The sequence below is a fragment of the Loxodonta africana genome, chromosome 11, assembly GCF_030014295.1.
Source record: "Loxodonta africana isolate mLoxAfr1 chromosome 11, mLoxAfr1.hap2, whole genome shotgun sequence".
NCBI lineage: Eukaryota > Metazoa > Chordata > Mammalia > Proboscidea > Elephantidae > Loxodonta > Loxodonta africana.
Genome location: NC_087352.1, coordinates 2,361,238 through 2,384,010, shown reverse-complemented (window position 1 = coordinate 2,384,010; position 22,773 = coordinate 2,361,238). Strand labels below are relative to the sequence as shown.

The 22,773-nt window shown below is 53.0% G+C and overlaps 1 protein-coding gene across 4 annotated transcripts; it reads left to right on the top strand.

The window, feature by feature from the left end:
• On the top strand, positions 1-22,363 carry LSR (lipolysis stimulated lipoprotein receptor). Of its 4 annotated transcripts, XM_064293553.1 has the most exons (10): positions 1-130; positions 1,310-1,654; positions 12,328-12,447; positions 14,483-14,539; positions 15,112-15,258; positions 19,296-19,457; positions 19,616-19,675; positions 19,781-19,912; positions 20,356-20,987; positions 22,230-22,363. In XM_064293553.1, the coding sequence occupies exons 1-10, from the start codon at positions 28-30 to the stop codon at positions 22,263-22,265; spliced, it is 1,794 nt and encodes a 597-aa protein (XP_064149623.1). In that variant the 5' UTR covers positions 1-27; the 3' UTR covers positions 22,266-22,363. The 4 variants fall into 4 exon arrangements, with proteins under 4 accessions (XP_064149623.1, XP_064149621.1, XP_064149622.1 ...); XM_064293551.1 differs by lacking the exon at positions 14,483-14,539; XM_023539825.2 differs by lacking the exons at positions 1-130; positions 14,483-14,539 and adding an exon at positions 166-582.
• Positions 22,364-22,773: the final 410 nt, after the last annotated feature.

The following is a 22,773-nucleotide window of genomic DNA, read 5'->3' as shown; positions in this document are numbered from 1 at the left end:
CGGGAGGGTAGCGCCTAGACGGCGGTGATGGCGCTGGTGGCCCGCGGCCTCTCCCGGAGGCTGGGCTCACACCCGGCCTCCTCGGGCCGGGGGGCACTCGTCTGGCTGTTTCTCAGCACCTGGTGTATAGGTACGTGGTGGGGTAGGGGACCCTGGTACTGCGGAGCGGCGAGAGGGCACAATGGAAGGGGGCTGGATAGAGTTCTGCGCGGCCGAGGAGGCGGGAGAGTTTTGGGGTGTGTGGGGGGAGCGAAGAGATTGGGACCTGCCGCCTGTGTCCCCGGGAGACCCCGTGGGTGTCGGGGTGGGGGAATTCCTCGTCGGTGCGGGGGAGCTCTCCCCGCCCTTGTCCTGAGATACAGGAAGTGAAACTCCCTGGACCGTGAGCCCGGGAGTGGTAGAGAGAACGGAATCCTTTGTGGAGTGTGAGGGGGGGATTGCCCGATCACTGGAAAAGGCTGGGATGGGGACTTGGGCGCACCCCAGGGTTTCTAAGTCTTGGAGTAATGGGGAGACGGCACGAGAGGGCTGGATCAGACGCTTCCAAGAATGAGAAATCAAGAAACAGCTCCCAGGCCTCGGGTGGGTGCACAGTTGGGGACTTCCTGTCCCCCGCCCCATTCACCTTGCGCGGGCTCCAGAGTATCTGATGGGGGTGGAAATCGGGACTTGTATGAAACCACCTTCTGCTGGCAACTTTTACCTGGATGGGGTGTGTTTGGGTGGGAGCGGGGAAGGGCTTTGTCTTGTGGTTTGGCAAATTCATTTAAGGTGGCTTTGGGTAGGGGCCGATGAGAGGCTGATGGAGATACTGTGGGGCCTTCAACCACTCCATGGCACAGCACTTCTGTCAAACAATTCCAAAAAATTTTCCCCTAAATTCACAAAAACCCAGGGTAACTTGGAACTTTTGGCAGTTCCTTCTGAAGTGGGGCCTGGGGCACTGGGGGCATTGCAGCAACCCTTTGGGCTTGCCGGTACACGCCACAGAGAGAGACTGGCAAAGGGAAGAGGGGGCTGGGATGTTGAGAGGAAAGGGGTGGACAGGGTGTTCCACGGAGTCCCTCCAAGGAGGCTGGCGTGTGACATCGCACCTCCCACTTAAGCCCTGTGGATCTATAAAACCGGCATGATTCTCACACCTACCTCACTGGTCCCAGAGATTAAGGAACAGTGCGTGCCAGGAACTCTGTAAAACCACACACTTCTAAGTGTCAAGCCAGCGACAAGCGACGTTGCTCATTCCTGCTGAAGCGTTCTCCTGGAGGTGGCCCACAGTGGCCCTCACTGTCTGTCCTCTTGCCCTCAGCTCCTGCCAGCGCCATCCAGGTGACCGTGTCGGACCCCTACCATGTGGTGATCCTGTTCCAGCCTGTGACCCTGCCCTGCACCTATCAGGTGGCCTCCACCCTCTCAGTACCCATCGTGATCTGGAAGTATAAGTCTTTCTGCCGGGACCGCATCGCTGATGCCTTCTCCCCGGCCAGCGTGGACAACCAGATCAACAGCCAGATGGCAACTCTCAACTCGGGCTACAACCCGTACGTGACGTGTGACGACAGCGTGCGTACCGTCAGGGTCGTGGCCACCAAGCAGGGCAATGCTGTGACCCTGGGTGACTACTACCAGGGCCGGAGAATCACCATCACAGGAAGTATGTTGGGCCGGGCTGGGACCTGGTGGGGGACAGGGACAGGGCTCACTTCTGTGGTGTGTTGGCCCCTTACGGCCAGCCTGTGGTCACTGTTGAGTGCCGGTGTCTGACAGCACATTCCTTTCCACTCCTTTCCTAAACCGCAAAGATTTGAGAATCTAACACTATCAGGCGCTGTCGTGGGCCCTGGGGATACAGCGATCAACCAAACCATCACAACACTTCCTTCAGGGAACTCACATTCCAGTAAGAGACCCAGACGAGATAAACACAACACATGCTGTCAGGGGCTTAAAGGTAAAGGAAGTGGGGGTAATGAAGAGACACGACAACAACAACAAAAAAAGAAAAACCAAACCCGTTACCGCTGAGTGGGTCCCGACTCTTAGCCACCCTGTAGGACACAGTAGAACTGCCCCATAGGGTTTCCAGGGAGCGGCTAGTGGATTCAAATTGCCAACCTTTTGCTTAGCACCCGAGTTCTTAACCCCTGTACAACCAGGGCCCCTAAAAGGGAGACAGTGGTACTACAGTGATACTAACACCACCTCTGATTGTATTAATTAGCAGTAAAAACTTATAAAGGGCCTCCTAAACCCTGCTGGCGTAGTGGTTAAGAACTGTAGCTACTAACCCAAAGGTCGGCAGTTTGAATCCACCAGGTGTTCCTTGGAAACTACAGAGCAGTTCTACTCTGTCCTGTAGGGTCACTATGAGTCAGAGTCAACTTGACGACGATGGGTTTGGTTTTTGTTTTTTATGTGCCAGGTGCTAAGAGCTTTACATGGGTTACGTTGTTCAGGCCACACAGTAATTGAGTTGTCGCTTCACAGTGGATGGGGGGAGCTGAGGCACAGAGAGATTAAAGTGACTTAAGTCAGCCACTTTGAGTCTAGTCTTCAAGGGCTCCCAGAGGGGTGACGTGAGTGAGTTACAGGGTGAGAGGTCTTAACGGAGAAGACCGGAGACTTGCCAGGTCCTTTCCTCAGGTTCACCCGTTGCCCCCTCACTGCCATGGTTCACACTCCTGACAACCGAGGCACAGACAGGTGAAGTCCGTCGGCTAGAGTTGAGAGCATTCGAACCCAGGTAGCCCTGAGAACTCTTTCTTCTTAGCCATAATGCTGCCTCTTGGCAGGAAGTGTGTCTGTGAGAACTAAGTAAGGGACAGTGGAGAAGCTGTTCATTCATTTGTCCATTCGGTGATCAGGACAGCCGAAGTCCCTGCCCTGAAGGGAATGGAGTTCTTGTAGGGTGAGACAGGTAGAAGGTAAGCAGATAAAGACAGAGTGGGGCCCTGGTGGCTCAGTGGTTAAGAGCTACGGCTGCTAACCAAAAGGTCGCCGGTTTGAATCCACCAGTTGCTCCTTGGAAACCCTATGGGGCAGCTCTACTCTGTCCTGTAGGGTCACTATGAGTCGAAATTGACTCAGTGGCAGTGGGCTTGGTTTGTTCGTTTAAACAGTAAGAGGATTTTAGCAAGTGCTAAGTGCTACAAAAAAAATGGAACCAGGTAATGTGCTATCTGGAGTGACTCGGGATATCCACCTTAACCTTGTGATTTGAGGAGAGGCTGGGTCTGGAATCTCAAGAATTGGGAAGAAGGCAGAGGTGAAGGTAATGGCAGCAGTGGGCCAGGGATGAAGGTCAGCTGCCTGGTGGATTTATCCTTTCGCTGACTTAAGCAAGGACTAGAGTTTTAACCCTGGCATGGGGCAGAGAGGGGAAGAGAGCACCTGTTTCAGCCCAAGGAGACCAGGCCGTGGGGCACATTCCTTCCTCACTGTCCAGTCCATAAATGAAAGGCAGGTTCCAGGGGCCGAGCTTGTTGGTCCTGTTTCCAAAGGAGGGACCTATTTGCCCTGAATTTCCACGGGCAGTTTAGCCCTAAGCATCCTGCTGTGCTTGAGGTCAGGGGTCAACCTATACAGGCCCTGCCTCTCTTAACCCAGGGCCCTCTCCAGCCTGGATCAGGCAAAAAAAAAAAAAAAAAAATCCAAACCCATTGCCATTGAGTTGATTCTGACTCATAGCCACCCTATAGGATGGAGTAGAACTGCCCCATAGGGTTTCCAGGGGCCCGCTGGTGGATTGAACTGCCGACCTTTTGGTTAGCAGCTGAGCTCTTAACCACTGTGCCACCAGGGCTCCATGGCAGGACGGTCCGAATACTGAGAGTACCCCTCAAGGCTGGCTGGAATCCTGGCTCCTCCGCGGAGCACAGATCTTTAGAACGACTCTCAGGCTCTATCTGGGCCAATTCTTCGTGCCCCAGGAGGCCTCACGGGGCTGGCTCTTGAACTGGGCCCGTGTTTGATATCAGCTGTGATCTGTGTTCACCATTGTGTGTGTAGCCCTTCAGGAAACCCAGCAGCCATGGGGGCTTCCGCTGTTTCGGTTTGAAGACTGGAAAAGTGGAATTCCCCTTTGGTGCCCCTAGGGAGATCAACCATCCTGGTATTAAAAGCAAAAGTTCTGTGTCCCAGGAACCCTCTCAGTCCCAGGTAAATGGCAACGTTGCTCACCCCAGGCATCCCTTAGCTGAGGGTGGATCCTGCTCCCCCTTCCATTTCCTCCCTGCTTTGGGTGATGTGGGGCCCTAGTGGCATAGTGATTAAAGAGCTCAGCTGCTTACCAAAAGGTCAGCAGTTCAAATCCACCAGCCATTCCTTGGAAACCCTATAGGACAGTTCTACTCTGTCCTGTAGGGTTGCTGTGAGTTGGAACTGACTTGATGGCAATGGGTTTGTTTTTTGGTTTTGGGTGATGTGGGATGCCTGGATAGAAGGCCCTGTTTCTACCTCCTCAGGCCGCTTGGGGCCCATATGTCCCCACTTGCTTTCATCAGCACTGGGCGGTAGAGCCCCATAGGGCCCCTGAGATCAGGAGGGCCACCTCTGCTGTGTACAGATAAGGAACCAGAGATGTGCAGGAGGCCCGGCTTCAGTTCCTGACTCGAGGCCAGGCATCTGCTCCTGTACCTGAAACATTAGAGCTGAGCCCAGCTGAGTAATCTCAGAGCCAGATGGGACCAGGAACAGGGTGCGCCCTGCAGGAAGGAGGTGGACCCGGGCCTTAGGATTTATCAAAAGAAGCCGGAAAGCCATATTTTCATGGGTTCTGAAAACATCATGCAGGCAAAACACAATGCATAGATCTGACCTATGGGAGCCCAGATTTCAACCCCTGGCCTATATTCTTTTGCCTTGGCAGAGGGGTTCCTGTCTACCTCTTCAGCTTCACGGAGGGACCAGCTCTTGAGCTCTGGTGTTGGAGAGGTGTGGTCAGAGCCTGATTTAAAGATACCGTGAGAAATCATGGGCTGAGAAGGTGTTGGTGGCGTAGTAGTTAAGAGCTTAGCTGCTAACGGAAAGGTCGGCAGTTCAAATCTACCAGGCACTCCTTAGAAACCCTGTGGGGCAGTTCTACTCTGTCCTGTAAGGTCTCTGTGACTGGGAATTGACTCGATGTCAACAAATAAGAGGGCATTAGGGAGAATTTGGAGGGCTTAAAAGAATCTAGTCCTGGGTTAGAAGGAGCCCTGGTGGTGCAGTGGTTAAGTGCTCAGCTGCTAACTGAAAGGTTGGCTTTTCAAACCCACCAGCCACTCCGAGGGAAAAAGGTGTGGCAGTCTGCTTCTGTAAAGATTACAGCCTTGGAAACCCTATGAGGCAGTTCTACTCTGTCCTGTAGGGTCGCTTTGAGTTGGAATTGATTTGATGGCGGTGGGTTAGTTCTGGATTATATGAGGATTCAATGAAAGGATACATGCAGAGGGCTGAGTGCTGAGCTCAGCACATAGTAAGAGCTCAGTAGGTGACGGCTAGATGCGTGCCTGTGGAGGGGTGCCCTGTCCTCTACTCTGTCACATCTGTTCTGAAGGACACCTTATCCAAGCCCTTTCCTGGCCACTCCACCGCTGGTACTCAGTCCTTCTTCCCTAGTTTCCTTTCTCCATCCTGCTTATCACCATCTGATAGGTGAAATATTTTAATTTTCTCCTTGTCTCTCTTTCCCAGTTAGAATCTGAGCTCATCCTAGGGCCTCTTCACATGCTTTTTTTAAAATTGTCCTGACTTTTTTTTTGGTTGTTGTTGAAAAGATACACAGCAAGACATGTACTTATTCTTTATGTCATCTACAGTTTCCTTCCAACTCAGTGTGTTTGCTTCAACAATAATTTTGTTCCTCTTCCATTTGTTATACTGTGACATTGACTACATCCTTCGAATTGTGCAGCCATTCTCACCCTCCTTTTCCAGTTTACTCCTCCCCTGCTGACATTAAACTCCCTTCCCCCTAAGCTTCCTATCTAACCTTTCAAGCTGCTCTTATCAGTTTGATCCTATATAGTAAGTTCTTCAAATGAGTACAATGTTCATGGCAAACATTCTTTACTAGTTAAGCTAGGCTATTTGGTTTAAAGAAGGCATCGGAAAATTTTTGGTTTATGATTTCAGGGTTAAAGATTATCTCAGGGCAGGAGTTTCAGGGGTTCATCCCAGCCTCAATGGTTCCAGAAGTCTGGATTCCATGAGAATTTAAATTCTCTTCTGTATTTTCCGCCCTTTTGATCAGGGTTCTTTAGAATCTTTGATCAAAACATTTAGTAATGATAGCCGGGCACCATCCAGTTCTTCTGGTCTCATAACAAAGGAGGCAGTTGTTTGTGGAAGCAACTGGCCACACACTCCATTTCCTCCTCCTTTTCCTGACTCTTCTTCCTCCGTTACTCCAAGTGAATAGAGACTGATTGTTGTACTTTATATGGCTGCTTGTAAGCTTTTAAGACCCCAAACACTGCACAATGAGCTAGGAGATAGAACCACCAAAAAAAACCAAACCCAGTGCCGTCGAGTTGATTCTGACTCATAGCGACCCTATAGGACAGAGTAGAACTGCCCACGTAGAGTTTCCAAGGAGCGCCTGGATTTGAACTGCCGACCCTTTGGTTAGCAGCCATAGCATTTAACCACTACGCCACCAGGGTTTCCGGGAGATAGAACAGAAGCACTAAAAACAATATTAGGCCAATTAACTGGGATATCCCATGAAACCGTGACCCTAAACCCTCAAACCAAAGAACCAAATCCCATGAGGTATTTTGTTGTACATAAGCAGATGCAATAGGTATACTTGGTAAAATATATATATATGTGTGTATATATATATATGTAACTTATTACAGGTATACAATTTAGTGACATCATTTCCACCAGTTGGCTCTGTATCCATTACCCTTAATCAGTGTAATTTTCCCATCACCCTAATCAGAAACTCAGTTCTCTGTAGCAATAGCACACTGTTTCCCCTCCCTCCTATCCCTAGTACCTTTAATCAACTTTGGTCTCTATACATTTGCCTGTTCTTATATTTTTATATAAGTGAAGTCACAATACTTATCCTTTTGTGATTGACTTGTTTCAGCATAATGTCCTCAAGTTTCATCCATGGTGTAGAGTGTATGAGGACTTTGTTTCTCCTGCTGGCTGAGCAGTATTCCATCATATGGATGCACCACAATTTATTTATCCATTTGTCTGTTGATGGACATTCAGGTTGTTTCCACCATTTGGCTATTGTGAATAGTGCTACAGTGAACTTGAAGTACATATGTCTGTTGGAGTTACTGCTTTTAAGTCCCTTGGGAATATTCTTGGCAGTGGAATTGCTGGGTCATGTGGTAGTTCTATTTTTTATTTTTTTGAGGAACTACCACACTATTTTCCACAACAGCTGTACCATTTTGCATTCCCATCGGCAATGGATGAGTTCCAATTTCCCCACATCTTCACCAACATTTGTTATTTTCTGTTGCTTTTTTAATCTTAGCCATCCTAGTGGGAGTAAAATAGTATCTCATTGTGGTTTTGATTTGCACTGCTGGTGGCTAAAGAAATTGTGCATCTCTTCATGTGTTTGTTTGCCATTTCAGTATTCTCTCTGGTGAAATGTCTATTCAAGACCTTTGTCCATTTTTGATTGGGTTGTCTTTTTTTTTTTAGTTGTTGAAGTTATATATATATATATATCTTGCTTATTAGATTCTTATTGGATATATAGTTTCTAAGGATGTTTTCACAATTGGTAGATTGTCTCTGAGTTTTCCTGGTAAAGTCTTTTGATGAACAAAAGTATTTAATTTTTATGAGGTCCCATCTATCTATTGTCTTTCGCTCTTCATGCTTTTGTTATTGTATCTGTTAAAAGCTCATCCTGACAGCCTTGCCCCTATGTTTTCTTCTCTGAATTTTATGGTTTTAGTTTTCACATTTAGGTCCTTAATCCATTTTGAGTTTGTTTTTGTGTATGGTGTGAGGCATGGATTTTTTCATTTTTCTGCATATGGAAATCTAATTTTCCCAGCACCATGTATTGCAGAGACTCTTCTTTCCCCATTGAATGGATTTAGTGCCCTTGTCAAAAATCAGTTGACCAGACAAGTGTGGGTTTGTTTCTGGATCCTCTATTCTGTCCCATTGTTCTGTATGTCTATTAATTATACCAGTACCAGCCTGTTTTGATTACTGTAGTGTATATGTTTTGAGGTCAGGAAGTATGAGGCCTCCTACTTTGTCCTTTTTCAACATTGCTTTAGCTTTTCAGAGCCTCTTGCCGTTCCATATAAAATTGAAGATTGTCTTTTCCAAATCTCTATGGAAAGCTGTTGGAATTTTGATTGGGATTGCATTGAGTTTATAGATTACTTTGGGTAGTACTGACATCTTAACGATATTAAATCTTGCGATCCATGAACACAGATTATCTACTATTAATTTAGGTAGGTCTTCTTTAATATCTTTCAGCAGTGTTTTCTAATTTTCATTGAATATGTCATTCACATCCCTGATTAAATTTATTCCTAGGTATTCTCTTAGATGCTATTATAAGTGGAATTGTTTTCTTAATTTTCATTTCACTTTTCTCATTACTGGTGTATAGAAACCTGACTGATTTTTGCTTTCTTGAACTTGTACCAACTTTGCTAAATTTCTCTATTAGCTCTAGAAACTTTCTTGTGGATTCTTTGGGGTTTTCTGTATATAAGATCATTTCATCCATGAAGAGAGATAATTTTACTTGTTTTCTGATTTGGATACCTTTTATTTCTTTTTCTTGTCTTATTGGTCTGGCTAGGACCTCCAGTACAATATTGAATAGGAGCAGTGAGAGCGGCTGTCCTTGTCTTGTTTCTGATTTCAAGGGTAAAGCTCTCAATCTTTCTCCATTAGGTGCAATATTGGCTTTTGTTTTTTCATAAATGCCCTTAATCATAATGAGGAACTTCCTTTCTTTTCCTGTTTTGTTGTGGGTCTTTAACAGGAAAGGGTGTTGGATTTTATCAAATGACCTTTCTGCATCAATAGAGATGCTCATGTGGTACTTCTTCTTTGTTCTATTACTGTGGTATATCACACTGATTGATCTTCTAATGCTGAACCATCCTTGCATTCCTGGAATAAATCCCATTTGTTCATGGTGTATAACTCTTTTAACGTACTATTGCATTCCATTTGCTAATATTTTGTCGAGGATTTTTGCATCTATTTTCATAAAGAATATTGGTCTATAGTTCTCTTTTCTTATGGTGTCTTTTTCTGGTTTTGGTATTGTCTTAGTCATCTAGTGCTCCTATAACAGAAATACCACAAGTGGATGGCTTTAACAAACAGAAATATATTCTCTCACAGTCTAGTAGGCTGCAAGTCCAAATTCAGGGCATCAGCTCCAGGGGACGGCTTTCTTTCTCTGTCAGCTCTGGAGGAAGGTCCTTGTCATCAGTCTCCCTCTGGTCAAGGAGCTTCTCAGTGCAGGGACCCTGGGTCCAAAGGATGTGCTAGTCTCCTGACTCTTGTTTCTTGGTGGTACAAAGTCCCCGTGTCTCTCTGCTTGCTTCTCTCTTTTATATTTCAAAAGAGAGATTGGCTTAAGACATAGTCCAATGTTGTAGATTGAGTCCTGCCTCATTAACATAACTGCCACTAATCCCGTTTTATCAACATCATAGAGGTAGGATTTACAACGCATGGGAAAATCACATCAGGTGATAAAATGTTAGACAATCACACAATACTGGGAATCATGGCCTCGCCAAGTTAACACACATTTTTGGAGAACACAGTTCAATCCATGGCAGATATCAAGGTAATATTAACTTCATAGAATGAGTTAGGCAAATAACGTCTTAGTATTATCAGGAAAACAACACTGACTTTAGGGATCTCCTGAAAAGGTCTCAGGGACCCCCAGGACTCAGAGACCACACTTTGAGAACTGCTTAGTATACCAAAAAACCTGTAAACCAAACCAGTTGCCGTCAAGTTGTGTCTGACTCATAGCAACCCTATAGGACAGAATAGAACTGCCTCCTAGAGTTTCTAAGGAATGGTTGGTGGATTCGAACTAATGACCTTTTGCTTAGCAGCCAGGCTCTTAACCACTGCGCCACCAGGGCTCAGATGCCTTAATACTGACTAGAACACAGTAAACTAGTTGCTGTTGTGTTGATTCCAGCCCATGGCAACTCCATGTGTTGCAGAGTAGAACTGTACTTCATAGGGTTTTCCTAGCTGTGAAGCAGATCACCAAGCCTTCCAAGGCACCTCTGGGTGGGTTTGAACCATGAACCTTTCAGTTGGTAATTGAGTGTACAACCATTTGCCCTACCCAGGGGAACCAGTAGAACATAGTAGGCATTCAATAATTACTTGTTGAAAGTTGAATGAATGAATCAAATGCCTATTTGAACACAGCCATGTCCCCGGAATGCTGGAACAGATAACAAAGGCTAAAGAAGGCCAGCAAGAGGAGGGAAGGGGTTTATTCTCAGGCCCATCTCCCAGCCAGGCTCTGTGCCAGGCACTGGGGACTCAACAGTGACCGGGACAGATCAGGTTCCGCTTGCATGAAGCCCACATTCTCATGTGGGAGGTGGGCAGTCAGCACCAAGGCTGAGAATGTAGCTGAGCAGTCAGGTGGGGGAGCTTCGTGAGCTAGGACAGCCAGGGAACACTTCTCAGCCAGGCTTGAGTAATGAGAAGGCACCAGGCTGGGAAAGTTCTGGAAGGACACGGCGCTAGGCAGAGGGAGCAGCATGAGCGCTGGCCAAGGCAGGAGCGAGCTCAGCTTGTTGGGGGACAGCAAAGGTGAATGGTGGGGATGAGGCTGGCATGGTAACCAGTGACCAGATCATGCCAAGGGACTTGTGGGCCAGGGTGAGATGTTTGGAATGGCATAGGTGGACACTGTTGAAAGGAGGACTTCTCTGTGGACATGAGCCTGGGCAGGGGCCTGACAGAGGAAGAAGGCTCTGGTTCTTTCATTTGCTCAGCAAATATTGTGGTGTTGTAGGTTGGGGCACACACGGGTATTGCCTTTCAGAGCTGCCATGCAGAACAGTGGGTACACGGGACAAGGTGGGAGGCGGTCAGCAGGAGCCAGAGAGGGGAGCAGCCAGGAAGAAATGGCCACGAGGCAGGCTGTGGGGATTTCCTGGCTGGGATGCCCATCTCCAGCTTATCGGCATCTCCCGTGAGCCTAAGGCAGAGTTGCCCAGTGGGTCCCATCCTGTAGGTGGCTAAGGGAATTTAACTAATTAGGGCCTGAGGAGTAGAGAGGAAACCAGATGTGCTGGGAGACTTTTGTTACTGCACAGTTAACAGGCTCCTTGCCTGGGGCTGCTTGAGACCAGAGTCCCCAAGCCCTGGACCTGTCCTGGAATGTGGGGACTGTGGGTGAGTGGACAGACTAGGGCCCTAGAAAGGCCTGTCCTTCCCTGGCACACACACACATCCACTGTCTCTCGCTGCCAGGGCCTCTTTTGATTCCTGGAATCTGGGCTATTTATCTCTGCCTCCTTACCCTGGACCCATCCCACTGGGTCATGGCAGGTACTGTGGCAGTTCATGTCAGGGATGGTGAGACTGTTGCTTTGGAAAGTGGTTCAGAGGACGGTCATTAGCCTAAGAGCTCTAGCCCTAGAGTCAGGCTGTCCCACTCCGCGGTTGATGGGCTGGCCACTTAGGGTAGTTGAGTACCCCCTCGGGACCTATTTTCTGTAAAACAGGGAGCCCTGGTGGTGCACTGTTTAAGAGCTTGGCTGCTAACTAAAATGTTGGCAGTTCAAATCCACCAGAGCCGCTCCTTGGAAACCCTATGGAGCAGTTCTACTCTGTTCTGTAGGGTTGCTATGGGTCGCAATTGACTTGGTGGCAACAGGTTTGTTTGTTTTGTTTTATAATAGTACCCACCTCATGGACTTCTTGTAATAACCTGTGTTAAGTGTTTAGAAAAAACCTGTTGTCATCAAGTCGATTCCAACTCTTGGCAACCCTGTAGGGCAGAGTAGAACTGTCTGATAGGGTTTCCAAAGCTGTAATCTTTATGGAAGCACACTGCCACATCTTCCTTCTGAGGAGTGTCTAGTGGGTTTGAACCACCTACCTTTCAGTCAGCAGTTAAGCACTTCACCACTGCACCACCCGGGCTCCTTGCAAGAGTATAGAACAGTGCCTGAAAGGCAGTGTACCCTTGGTAGTAAGAATGACTTAATTCCCCATTGATGCGTTTGCAGTCCCCCTTCCTTCTTTGCTGTGCACGTGGGGGCAGCTGGCCCTGCTGGGCTGGGTGCACCTCCCCCTGAGGTTCCCTCACACTGTCTTCTCCTGCCCCAGATGCTGACCTGACGTTTGACCAGACGGCTTGGGGAGACGGTGGCGTATATTACTGCTCTGTGGTCTCGGCCCAGGACCTTGGGGGGAACAACGAGGCCTACGCAGAGCTCATCGTTCTGGGTGAGTGTGGGGCTGCATCCTGGCAGCCTGGATCGGGGGCGGCGGAGGGGCACAGAATGGGTCTGCTGCTTCTGTCTAACTTGCGTACCTGCCCTCCGCCCTCCTGCTTGCTCTCTGGGCTCTTGCTGCCTGCTTGCTCCCCCTTCACGGCACCACCAGTCACTTGGGCCTACCCATGCCCCGCACCCCAGGCAGGGGCTCCCCTTAACATTCCAAATCAACCAGAGCCAAATATGGAGTGGAGAGAGTTGGGGACCCTACCTCTTCCCAGTCTTGTTTTTAAAAAATACAGAAATGGTCAGAGTTGATTGGCAGCAAGTGAGGAAGGGGTTTGTGGATAAAGGGAGCAGACTGGGCCCGCCCCCTGCTGCATCTCCAGGGCCACACATCACCCAGAACCCCTCTACCCTGTTGGGGTGGCTCTGTGTGGTGTACACAGTGAGCACTTCCCTTAGATGAGGCCGACGTCAGAAGCCCAGGGGCGGAGTGGAATGTCAGCCAGCAGGACCCCCATGCCATGTGCAGAGGGCTTGTTGCCATGGGCCAGCACATACAGCCTCACGTGGCACAAGCTATGTGTGACTGCTGGGTGGCACGCTGCCAGCACTGTATACGTGGTGCACGTGAGTGAGCACACGTGATGGGGGCACACCCCAGGATGCCAGGACCACCTGGACGTGTGTGCTAGGGACCCAGACAGCCTCTGTGTGTCCTCTGTGTGTGGTAAAATGCACAGTCAGCATCAGCAGTTCTGAAAATTTTAGCCTCCGGACCCGTTTGCACTCTAAAAAAAATTACGGAAGACCTCAAAGAGCTTTTGGTTATGTGGGATATCCCTAGATATTTATTAAATTACAATTGAGAAAGTTTCAAAGCACAAGCACACCATCCGTTGGCCAGCAGAGTGAGGATGTCATCACATGTCACATAGCTTCTGGAAAACTCCACTGTACGCTCACGAGAGTGAAAAAGGCAAAGAGCCTCTTAGTATTATTATGAAAATAGTTTTGGCCTTGTGGACTGGACCATACTTTGAGAACTGCTGACTTGCATTTGGAGCCCCCTCCAGGGGCTGACATGCCAGAGAGAACGCATGAGCTCTGGACAGCAGTTTGTAGGCAGAAAGCCCAGGTGTGTGTATGCCCCAGGTGATAGGACACTTGTGGGGCACAGAGCTCCGTTGTCACCTGAGGGAAGGCACTAACTGGGGCACAGAACCTTTGTACGTGGCCTGTGATAGAATGCATGAACCAAGATGGAACCCTTGTGGGTCACAAAGCCAGGGCCACGTTATGATTTTCATGGGCTGGGAGGTACTTTTGCTTTTGTGGCCCCCTTCCTCCCATAAAGAAACTATTAAAAAGTATACTTTATGATTGCATTGTTATAAAGACAATTCACTGTTACGTTTTCAGTATTAGTATATTCATTCATACGTTTTCTTGGGCCCCGAGAAGTATAGTGGGCCCTAGGGCGCTGTGTCCACTGTGCTTGCTGGATTAGTTGGCCTTTGGCGGAATCATCCCAGTCACATGGGGTGGAACCCTTTGGGGTGATGTTGTTATTGTATGCCGTCAAGTCGATTCTGACTCATATGACCCTATTGGATGGAGTAGAACTACTCTGTAGGGTTTCCAAGGAACAGCTGGTGGATTTGAACTGCTGACCCTTTGGTTAGTAGCCTGAGCTCTTAACCACTTTGCCACCAGGGCTATGTCACACAGATAGAGGGTCCAAACTGAGGTCAGACCTTCAGAACCACATGGAATATTGGTTAAAGCCCTTTGGGGCAACAGACACCCTTGATGTATGAGAGAGTGGGTGAATTTTGTGATGGAAGCCTTCTGGAAAACAGCTCTCTATCTGAGCAGGGGACGGAGGGCAGGAACCACATGCTGGGACCTCGTAGGCCACCAACCCCTCTTCCACTTCAGGATCACCTTCCGCCTGATTAGCGTAGAGCTGGGCTTCAGGGCAGGGTGGCCTGGGCTGGCTCTTGCCGGCATAATCTCCTGTTTCTCTTTTGTCCCTCCAGGCAGGACCTCAGGGGTGGCTGAGCTCTTACCTGATTTTCAGGCGGGGCCCTTGGAAGGTATGGGGGGCATGGAAGCCTAAGTGAGGCTTCTGGGAGTCCTCCCCACCACCCCCCACCATTTACTGCTTCTGTCTCTGGTATTCTCCCCTATCCTAAACACTGCTGGTTGTGGGCCCCCACTAACCCCACCCAATTGGTAGCACCTAGTGACCTGGCTCTGGGCTTTGGGCTGGCTGAGGCGGAGCCTGGGGTGTAGGCAGGGGCTCCTGTGACTGGTGCCTGCAGTACGCTCCTGGAGGTTGGGATATGGGCAGCTGGGTCTCACCTGTCTCTGAGGCTGTATAGCCTGTCTTGCTCCAGGTCACCTCTTGTTTTCTGCCCTGTCGGCATGAGCCCAGGGGCAGTTCCCCAATTTCTGGACCAGCCTGGGTTGGGGGGGGCGGGGGTATTCCTTTGCTGCTGCTGCTGCACCCCAGCCTCTGCCGTGGAGAGCCCAGGAGGGCTGCAGCTTCCTGGCAGGGTCTGCTGCTAGCCCCCCAGCCTGCCTCCGCTCTGTACTGCCCCACTGTGTGTCCCTCCCCACGTCCTCACAGGCCTCTGGCTAAGGGCCTGCCCTCATCTCCCCACAGACTGGCTGTTCGTGGTTGTGGTCTGCCTGGCCGGCCTGCTCTTCTTCCTCCTCCTGGCCATCTGCTGGTGCCAGTGCTGCCCCCACACCTGCTGCTGCTATGTCAGGTGCCCCTGCTGCCCGGACAAGTGCTGCTGCCCCAAGGCCCGTAAGTGCCCCTCACGCCACCACCCCACCTGGCCCCAGGGGACGAGGCCCTCTGCTTGCCTCCCAGGACAGCGCTACTCACTAGTCTGGAGGCTTTGAGGTCAGCACTTTGGAGCACGTAGGCCCAGGAAGAGCTGTTGCTTTACGTTAGCATTTGCTGACTTCAGCTTTTCATTTATTTTGCATTTTTTTCTATTGAAAGTGTTCATGCACATGGTAACAACAACAACAAAAATTCAAGCAATGCACATTATTCACTGCAATGGAAGGCTCCCTTTAGAAACAAAAGTTGTTTCTTGAGTTGAACAAGGTTTACAGCGCTGCATAATTTAAGTAGATTAAGGAAAGAAAAACACACTTTCACAGAAACACTGCATCTTACACACGGCTGCGACATGCAGACGACACGACCTTGCTTGCCGAAAGCGAAGAGGACTTGAAGCACTTACTGATGACGACCAACGACCACAGCCTTCAGTGTGGATTACACCTCAACATAAAGAAAACAAAAATCCGAGAAGCTGGACTATATGAAGAAGAACGGGGCATCAGGATTGGAGGAAGACTCATTAATAACCCATGTTATACAGATGACACAACCCTGCTTGCTGAAAGTGAGGAGGACTTGAAGGACTTACTGATGAAGATCGAAGACCACAGCCTTCAGTATGGATTATACCTCAACATAAAGAAAATAAAAATCCTCACAACTGGACCAATAAGCAACATCATGATAAATGGAGAAAAGATTGAAGTTGCGCAGGATTTCATTTTACTTGGATCCGCAGTCAATACCATGGAAGCAGCAGTCAAGAAATCAAAAGACGCATTACATTGGGTAAATCTGCTGCAAAAGATCTCTTTAAAGTGTTGAAAAGCAAAGATGTCACTTTGAGGACTAGGGTGCGCATGACCCAAGCGATGGTATTTTCAATCATCTCATATTTATGCAAAAGCTGGACAATGAATAAGGAAGACCAAAGAATTGACGCCTTTGAATTACGGTGTTGGCAGAGAATACTGAATATACGATGGACTGCCCAAAGAACAAACAAATCTGCCTTGGAAATACAGCCAAAATGCTCCTTAGAAGCAAGGATGGCAAGACTGCACCTCACTTACTTTGAATATATTATCAGGAAAGACCAGTCCCTGGAGAAGGACATCAAGCTTGGTAGAGTCAGTGAAAAAGAGAAGCCCCTCAACAAGATGGACCGACACAGTGGCTGCAACAATGGGCTCAAACACAGCAACCATTGTGAGGATGGCGCAGAACCAGGCAGTGTTTCGTTCTGTGTACGTGGGGTCGCTATGAGTCAGAACCAACTTGATGACACCTAACAACACCACCACCACTATGTTTATGGAGCTCTGGTGGTACAACTGTTAAGTGCTAGGCCACACTAACTGCAAGGTCGGTGGTTCAAATCCACCAGCTGCTCCTCAGGAGAAAAGACCTGGCAATCTGCTCCCATAAAGATTTACAGCCTAGGAAACCCTACAGGGCAGTATTGTTCTGTCCTCTAGGGTCTCTGTGAGTTGGAAAAAACTTGTCGGTACACAACAACAACAGCAACACAACAACTTTGTTTAAGGACGTATCCAGTAAGTAAAACTGGGTACCTGTGGGTGTCTGGGAGCAGAACTTGGACCAGAGATGAGGAGGGGAAAGAAACACGTAAAACAGAAGGGAAAGAAAAGAAGAACACAGAGTCTTCCTCCTACCACTGGCCCATCCCCCCTCCTTGGGACCACAGCTCTTACCAGCTCCTAGGATTCCTGCAGAGAGCCCGGGCACACCAGCATCCCCATGGCCCAGTGCCGGATGCGTTAACAGTAAAATAACAGGTGTGAGTGTTGCAAGCACGGCAGTGTAGGTTTGAGGCCCGGCTTGATGACTTACCTGCTTGGAAGCCAAGTGAGTGACTTCCCATCTCCAAGCCTCAGCTTCCTCTGTGAAACACGGCTTCGGGGAGAGTCCTGGCCCAGTCAGTACTGACACCGACAGCTGTGATGTTCTAATAGCTGATGGGTGTGGAAATTCTAACACAGGCCAGGCTCACACTAAGCGCTGTGCGTGTGAGTTCACCACAGGCATTGAACTCGGTGGGTAACCTGGTTCCTCAAAATATCACTTCCTTGGAAAACAGCCACCTCCCCCTGGAGCCCTGGTGGTGCAGTGGTTAAGAGCTCAGCTGCTAACCAAAAGGTCTGCAGTTGGAATCCACCAGGCACTCCTTGGAAGCCCTATGGGGCAGTTCTACTCTGTCCTGTAGGGTCGCTATGAGTCGGAATCGACTCACTGACAGCGGGTTTGGTTTTTCGGAGGCTTATGCCAGCCATGCCCTTTCTGTCATTTTTAGTGCAGAGTTCTTGCTCAGGCGATGCACGTTAGTCCATTTCACAGAGGGGAAGGGAACCCCAAGCGCTGCAACAACGTTTGCAGTCACCCCCGAATTAAGGCTGGGGCCGGGGCCAGGAATGCAGGTGCCAGTGCCAAGGCCCTAGTCGCCACCCTCTTCATCATCCTCCTGGCCTTGAGCTGGTGTCAATGCAGCCCCAAGTCCCCAAGATCCCATGTCCCAAGGCTGCTCATCTTCTATCCTGAGGCCCTGCAAACTCCCCGAATAGGGGGTCTGTTATTCCTGCCATGCCCACAGTCCCTGCTGGCCTTTCAGGGAGTCCAGTAGCCACTACTTTGTTGTTGTTAGGTGTGGTCAAGTCTGTTGTGACTCACAGCCACCCTACGTACAACAGAAGGAAACTCTGCCTGGTCCCGTGCCATCCTCACAATCCTTGCTACGTTTGAGCCCACTGTCGCAGCCACTGTGTCAGTCCATCTCATCGAGGGTCTTCCTTTTTTTTTTTTTTTTTGCTGACCCTCTACCAACCATGATGTCCTTCTCCGGGGACTGAATCCTCCTGATAAAATGCCCAGAGTACGTGAGAGGAAGTCTTGCCATCCACTGCTAGGGAGGCATTACCAATGAGTAAACGCTAAGGAGGGCTTCCTGCTAGGTGGGGCTGAGCACTCAGCCTCTTGCTTCTGAACAGAAGGTGAAGGGGGCCTCTCTGAGCCCGTCTGTACACTGTATTTTCCAGTTGGGAGTCCAAGAAAGGGACTTGCCTAGGGCCCACGGACTGCTGCAAGAGCAGCACACAGCTTCTTGCAGTGGGGTGGAAGCAGCAAGAAGGCTTTGGCCTTGGCCTTGGCCTTGAGGTCTCTTGCCTGGAGCAGTGGTGGGGGAGGGTGGAGGTGGGTGTGGCCCAAGGGTTGGAAACAGTAACTGGAGATGTTTTGCTGCCAGGGCTGAGGCAAATCAACTCCTGAGGCCCTTAGGCTCTTGCCTTAGACTCCTTTCCTGTGCATCTGGGTTGAGGACCCAGCAGGCACGAGAGGGGAGCGGGCGTGGGGCGCCCCCAGATGAGCCTTTTTCTTAGAGCCAGGGATACGTGACCTGGCTTGTGGGAAGAGTGGTGGACCCAGCACACAGGCCTTGTCTGAAGGGGCAGGTGCTGCCCAGCTTCACCCACTGTCGCCCTGTAAGAATACAGGCCCAGAGTGTTCCGGTATCTTTTGATAGGGTGGCCGGAGAGTTGGGATTTTACGTGAAACCTTTTGATCATGCAATGTTGGCCTGTTACCATACTATCCAAACAAAACATACCGGCCTGACAGATTGGGGCTGCGGGTGGCCAGGGTGCACTCCACTGAATCTCTATGGGGAGCCGTACGACAGGCGAGGATTCAATGAAACAGGTCCCCTAGCCTCAAGGCCCCTGGAAGCTGAGGTCCCCTAGCCTCAAGGCCCCTGGAAGCTGAGGTCCCCTAGCCTCAAGGCCCCTGGAAGCTGAGGTCCCCTAGCCTCAAGCACCCTGCAGAAACGGAATGAGGACTGGCAGTGCCCATTTGCTCAGGGAGACTGCACAGCCAGGGCATCGGGAAGGAGGTCCAGACGTACCTCCCTCCAGAAGCCCTGTTGCAGTGCGGAGCAGCACAGCTCCTGGCTGTCTCTCATGCTGACTCTGTGTCCCTAGTGTATGTTGCTGGCAAAGCGGCCACCTCAGGAGCCCCCAGCATCTACAGCCCTGACACCTATGCCTACTTCTCCGCTACCAAGACCCCGCCACCACCAGCCATGATTCCCATGGCCCCTGTCTACAACGGTTACCCTGGAGATTTTGACAGGAACAGCTCAGGTGAGGCCTGGGTGAGCCAGGAGCAGCTGGGGGGAAGGGTAGGCTGGGCATTTAGGCACCAAGAGAAACCTGGGGCTGGAAGGAAGAGGGAATTGGGAGGGGGCTGGAGATGTGGGGTGGCTCCAGGGGGGCAGCCACCGACAACCAGTCTCCCCTAGTCGGTGGCCACAGCTCCCAGGTGCCCCTGCTTCGTGACACGGACAGCAGTGTGACCTCCGGTGAGAACTGATCGTCACCAGGTGGTACATGTGGGTTGGGGAGGGGGCTGGGTCAGCTTTTGTCCTCCCAAACTGAGGCCTGTCACCTCTGCCTCCTGCTCCTAGAGGTGCGAAGCGGCTACCGGATTCAGGCCAATCAGCAGGATGACTCCATGCGGGTCCTGTATTACATGGAGAAAGAGTTGGCCAACTTTGACCCTTCACGACATGGTCCGCCCAATGGCCGTGTGGAGCGGGGTGAGCAGGAGCCTTGGGGTCTGAGGGTGTGGGGGAATCCCATCTCCCTGATACCCCATGAATTAAGCCTGGGGCTGAGGCCAGAACTGCAGATGCCTGTCCCAGGGCCACACATCCTCCATCGTGAGGCCCCCGAGAACTCCCTAACTGGGTCTGTTACTTCTGCGGTGGCCACAGCCCCTGCTGGCTCCTCAGGGAGCCCAACACCCACTGCTATTGAGGCTTTACCACTGAGTAAAGGCTAATGAGGGCTTCCTACTAGGTGGGATTAGTAGGACATAGCCCCTCCCTCCCAGCACCACAGTGAGACGTGGACAGGACCGTGTATATCGTCATTTAATAGATGAGAAGCCTTGGGGCCCCTAGAGTGCATGAGCCGTGGGGCTGACACTGCTGGATCCAGGGGCTCCTGCCAGCGGTTAGTGACACCCCCTTCTCTGCAGCCTTGAGTGAAATCACCTCCCTCCACGAGGACGACTCGCGATCCCAGCCTTTCAGGGGCCCTGCTTTCACCCCCGTCCGGGATAAGGAATGGGGCCGACGCTCCCCCCGGAGCCCCAGGAGGTGGGAGCAGGAGCCCCTGGCAGAGCAGCCAGGGGGAGGCTGGGGGGTTCGGCGGCCCCGAGCCCACTCTGTGGATGCTCTGGATGATCGGACGCGGCCGGGCTCCCCTGAATCGGAGAGGTCTCCCCCAAGTAGCGGGAGGAGAGGCCGGGCCTCTGCAGTCCCGAGAAGCCGCAGCCGCGATGACCTCTACTATCAAGATGACTCGAGGGACTTCCCACACGCCTGGGGTCCTCACTATGCTGAGTTCAGGTCTGGGGGCCGCCCGCAGGCTGACTCCGGGGCCCCCCACGCCCGTTCCCGGGACCCTCCGGAGGACGGCCGCAGGTCCGGGAGTCCCCACTATGACAGGCGGCAGCTGGAGGAGGCCTTGAGGAGGAAGGGGGCTGGAGAGAGGAGGCGAGCCTGCAGGGAGGACGAGGATGAGGCCTACTGCGGGTCAGAGCCTCCACCCTACACGCCCTACTCGGAGACCGAGTCGCAGGCGTCGCGGGAGCGGAGGCTGAGAAGGGTGAGCACCCCGGCCGCCCCGCACCCTGTCCCCGCCCGCCCCCCAACCCCGTCCCCGGCCGCCCCGCACCCCCGGCCGCCCCGCACCCCGTCCCCGCCCCCCCCGGCCGCCCCGCACCCCGTCCCCGCCCCCCAGCCGCCCCGCACCCCGTCCCCCCGCACCCCGTCCCCGCCCCCCAGCCGCCCCGCACCCCGTCCCCCCGCACCCCGTCCCCGCCCCCCAGCCGCCCCGCACCCCGTCCCCCCGCACCCCGTCCCCGCCCCCCAGCCGCCCCGCACCCCGTCCCCTCCGCACCCCGTCCCCGCACCCCGTCCCCTCCGCACCCCGTCCCCGCCCCCCAGCCGCCCCGCACCCCGTCCCCCCGCACCCCGTCCCCGCCCCCCAGCCGCCCCGCACCCCGTCCCCTCCGCACCCCGTCCCCGCACCCCGTCCCCCCGCACCCCGTCCCCGCCCCCCAGCCGCCCCGCACCCCGTCCCCTCCGCACCCCGTCCCCGCACCCCGGCCCCCCCGCACCCCGTCCCCGCCCCCCAGCCGCCCCGCACCCCGTCCCCCCGCACCCCGTCCCCGCCCCCCAGCCGCCCCGCACCCCGTCCCCTCCGCACCCCGTCCCCGCACCCCGTCCCCCCGCACCCCGTCCCCGCCCCCCAGCCGCCCCGCACCCCGTCCCCCCGCACCCCGTCCCCGCCCCCCAGCCGCCCCGCACCCCGTCCCCTCCGCACCCCGTCCCCGCACCCCGTCCCCCCGCACCCCGTCCCCGCCCCCCAGCCGCCCCGCACCCCGTCCCCTCCGCACCCCGTCCCCGCACCCCGTCCCCCCGCACCCCGTCCCCGCCCCCCAGCCGCCCCGCACCCCGTCCCCTCCGCACCCCGTCCCCGCACCCCGTCCCCCCGCACCCCGTCCCCGCCCCCCAGCCGCCCCGCACCCCGTCCCCCCGCACCCCGTCCCCGCCCCCCAGCCGCCCCGCACCCCGTCCCCTCCGCACCCCGTCCCCGCACCCCGTCCCCCCGCACCCCGTCCCCGCCCCCCAGCCGCCCCGCACCCCGTCCCCCCGCACCCCGTCCCCGCCCCCCAGCCGCCCCGCACCCCGTCCCCTCCGCACCCCGTCCCCGCACCCCGTCCCCCCGCACCCCGTCCCCGCCCCCCAGCCGCCCCGCACCCCGTCCCCTCCGCACCCCGTCCCCGCACCCCGGCCCCCCCGCACCCCGTCCCCCCTTCACCCTCTCCTCCCTTTTCTCTTGCAGAACTTGGCCCCGAGTCGAGAAAGTTTAGTCGTCTGACCTCATGTTTTATATGTAGCTTTTTGTACATTTTTTTTTTTAATTCGAGGAGGGTCTACTGATGGTCTCTCTCCTCCTGAATCTAATAAAATGTGTAACGACAGAGCCTAAGTCTGGAAGAGCTCGCTCTGCGGCGCGAGGTGGGCAGAGCACCCGGGCAGAGGAGGACCCGGGCGGGCGGGCGGGCGGCCTCTCCGGGCCCGGGTTTGCGCGGCGCCGCCAGGGGTCCCCCGTCTCCCGTCCTCCCCGCCCCCAGCCCTGAACTTTCCGTCCGGGGTGAGGACAGGACCCGGCCCGCCTCCTCCCTCTCCTCCAGCCCTGAGGACGTGCCCCACGTTGCTTCCGCCAGGCCCTGCGTGCGCGCCCGGCCCCGCCCAGACGTGCGCATGCGCCGGGGCCTCCGCCTTCGCCCACAACAACCGGGGCGCCGGGAGCGCGCGTGCGCGCCCGCTTCCCTTCCACCCCGTTCAGCACCCGCCCCCGCCCCCCCGACCTACTTTACTGTCCC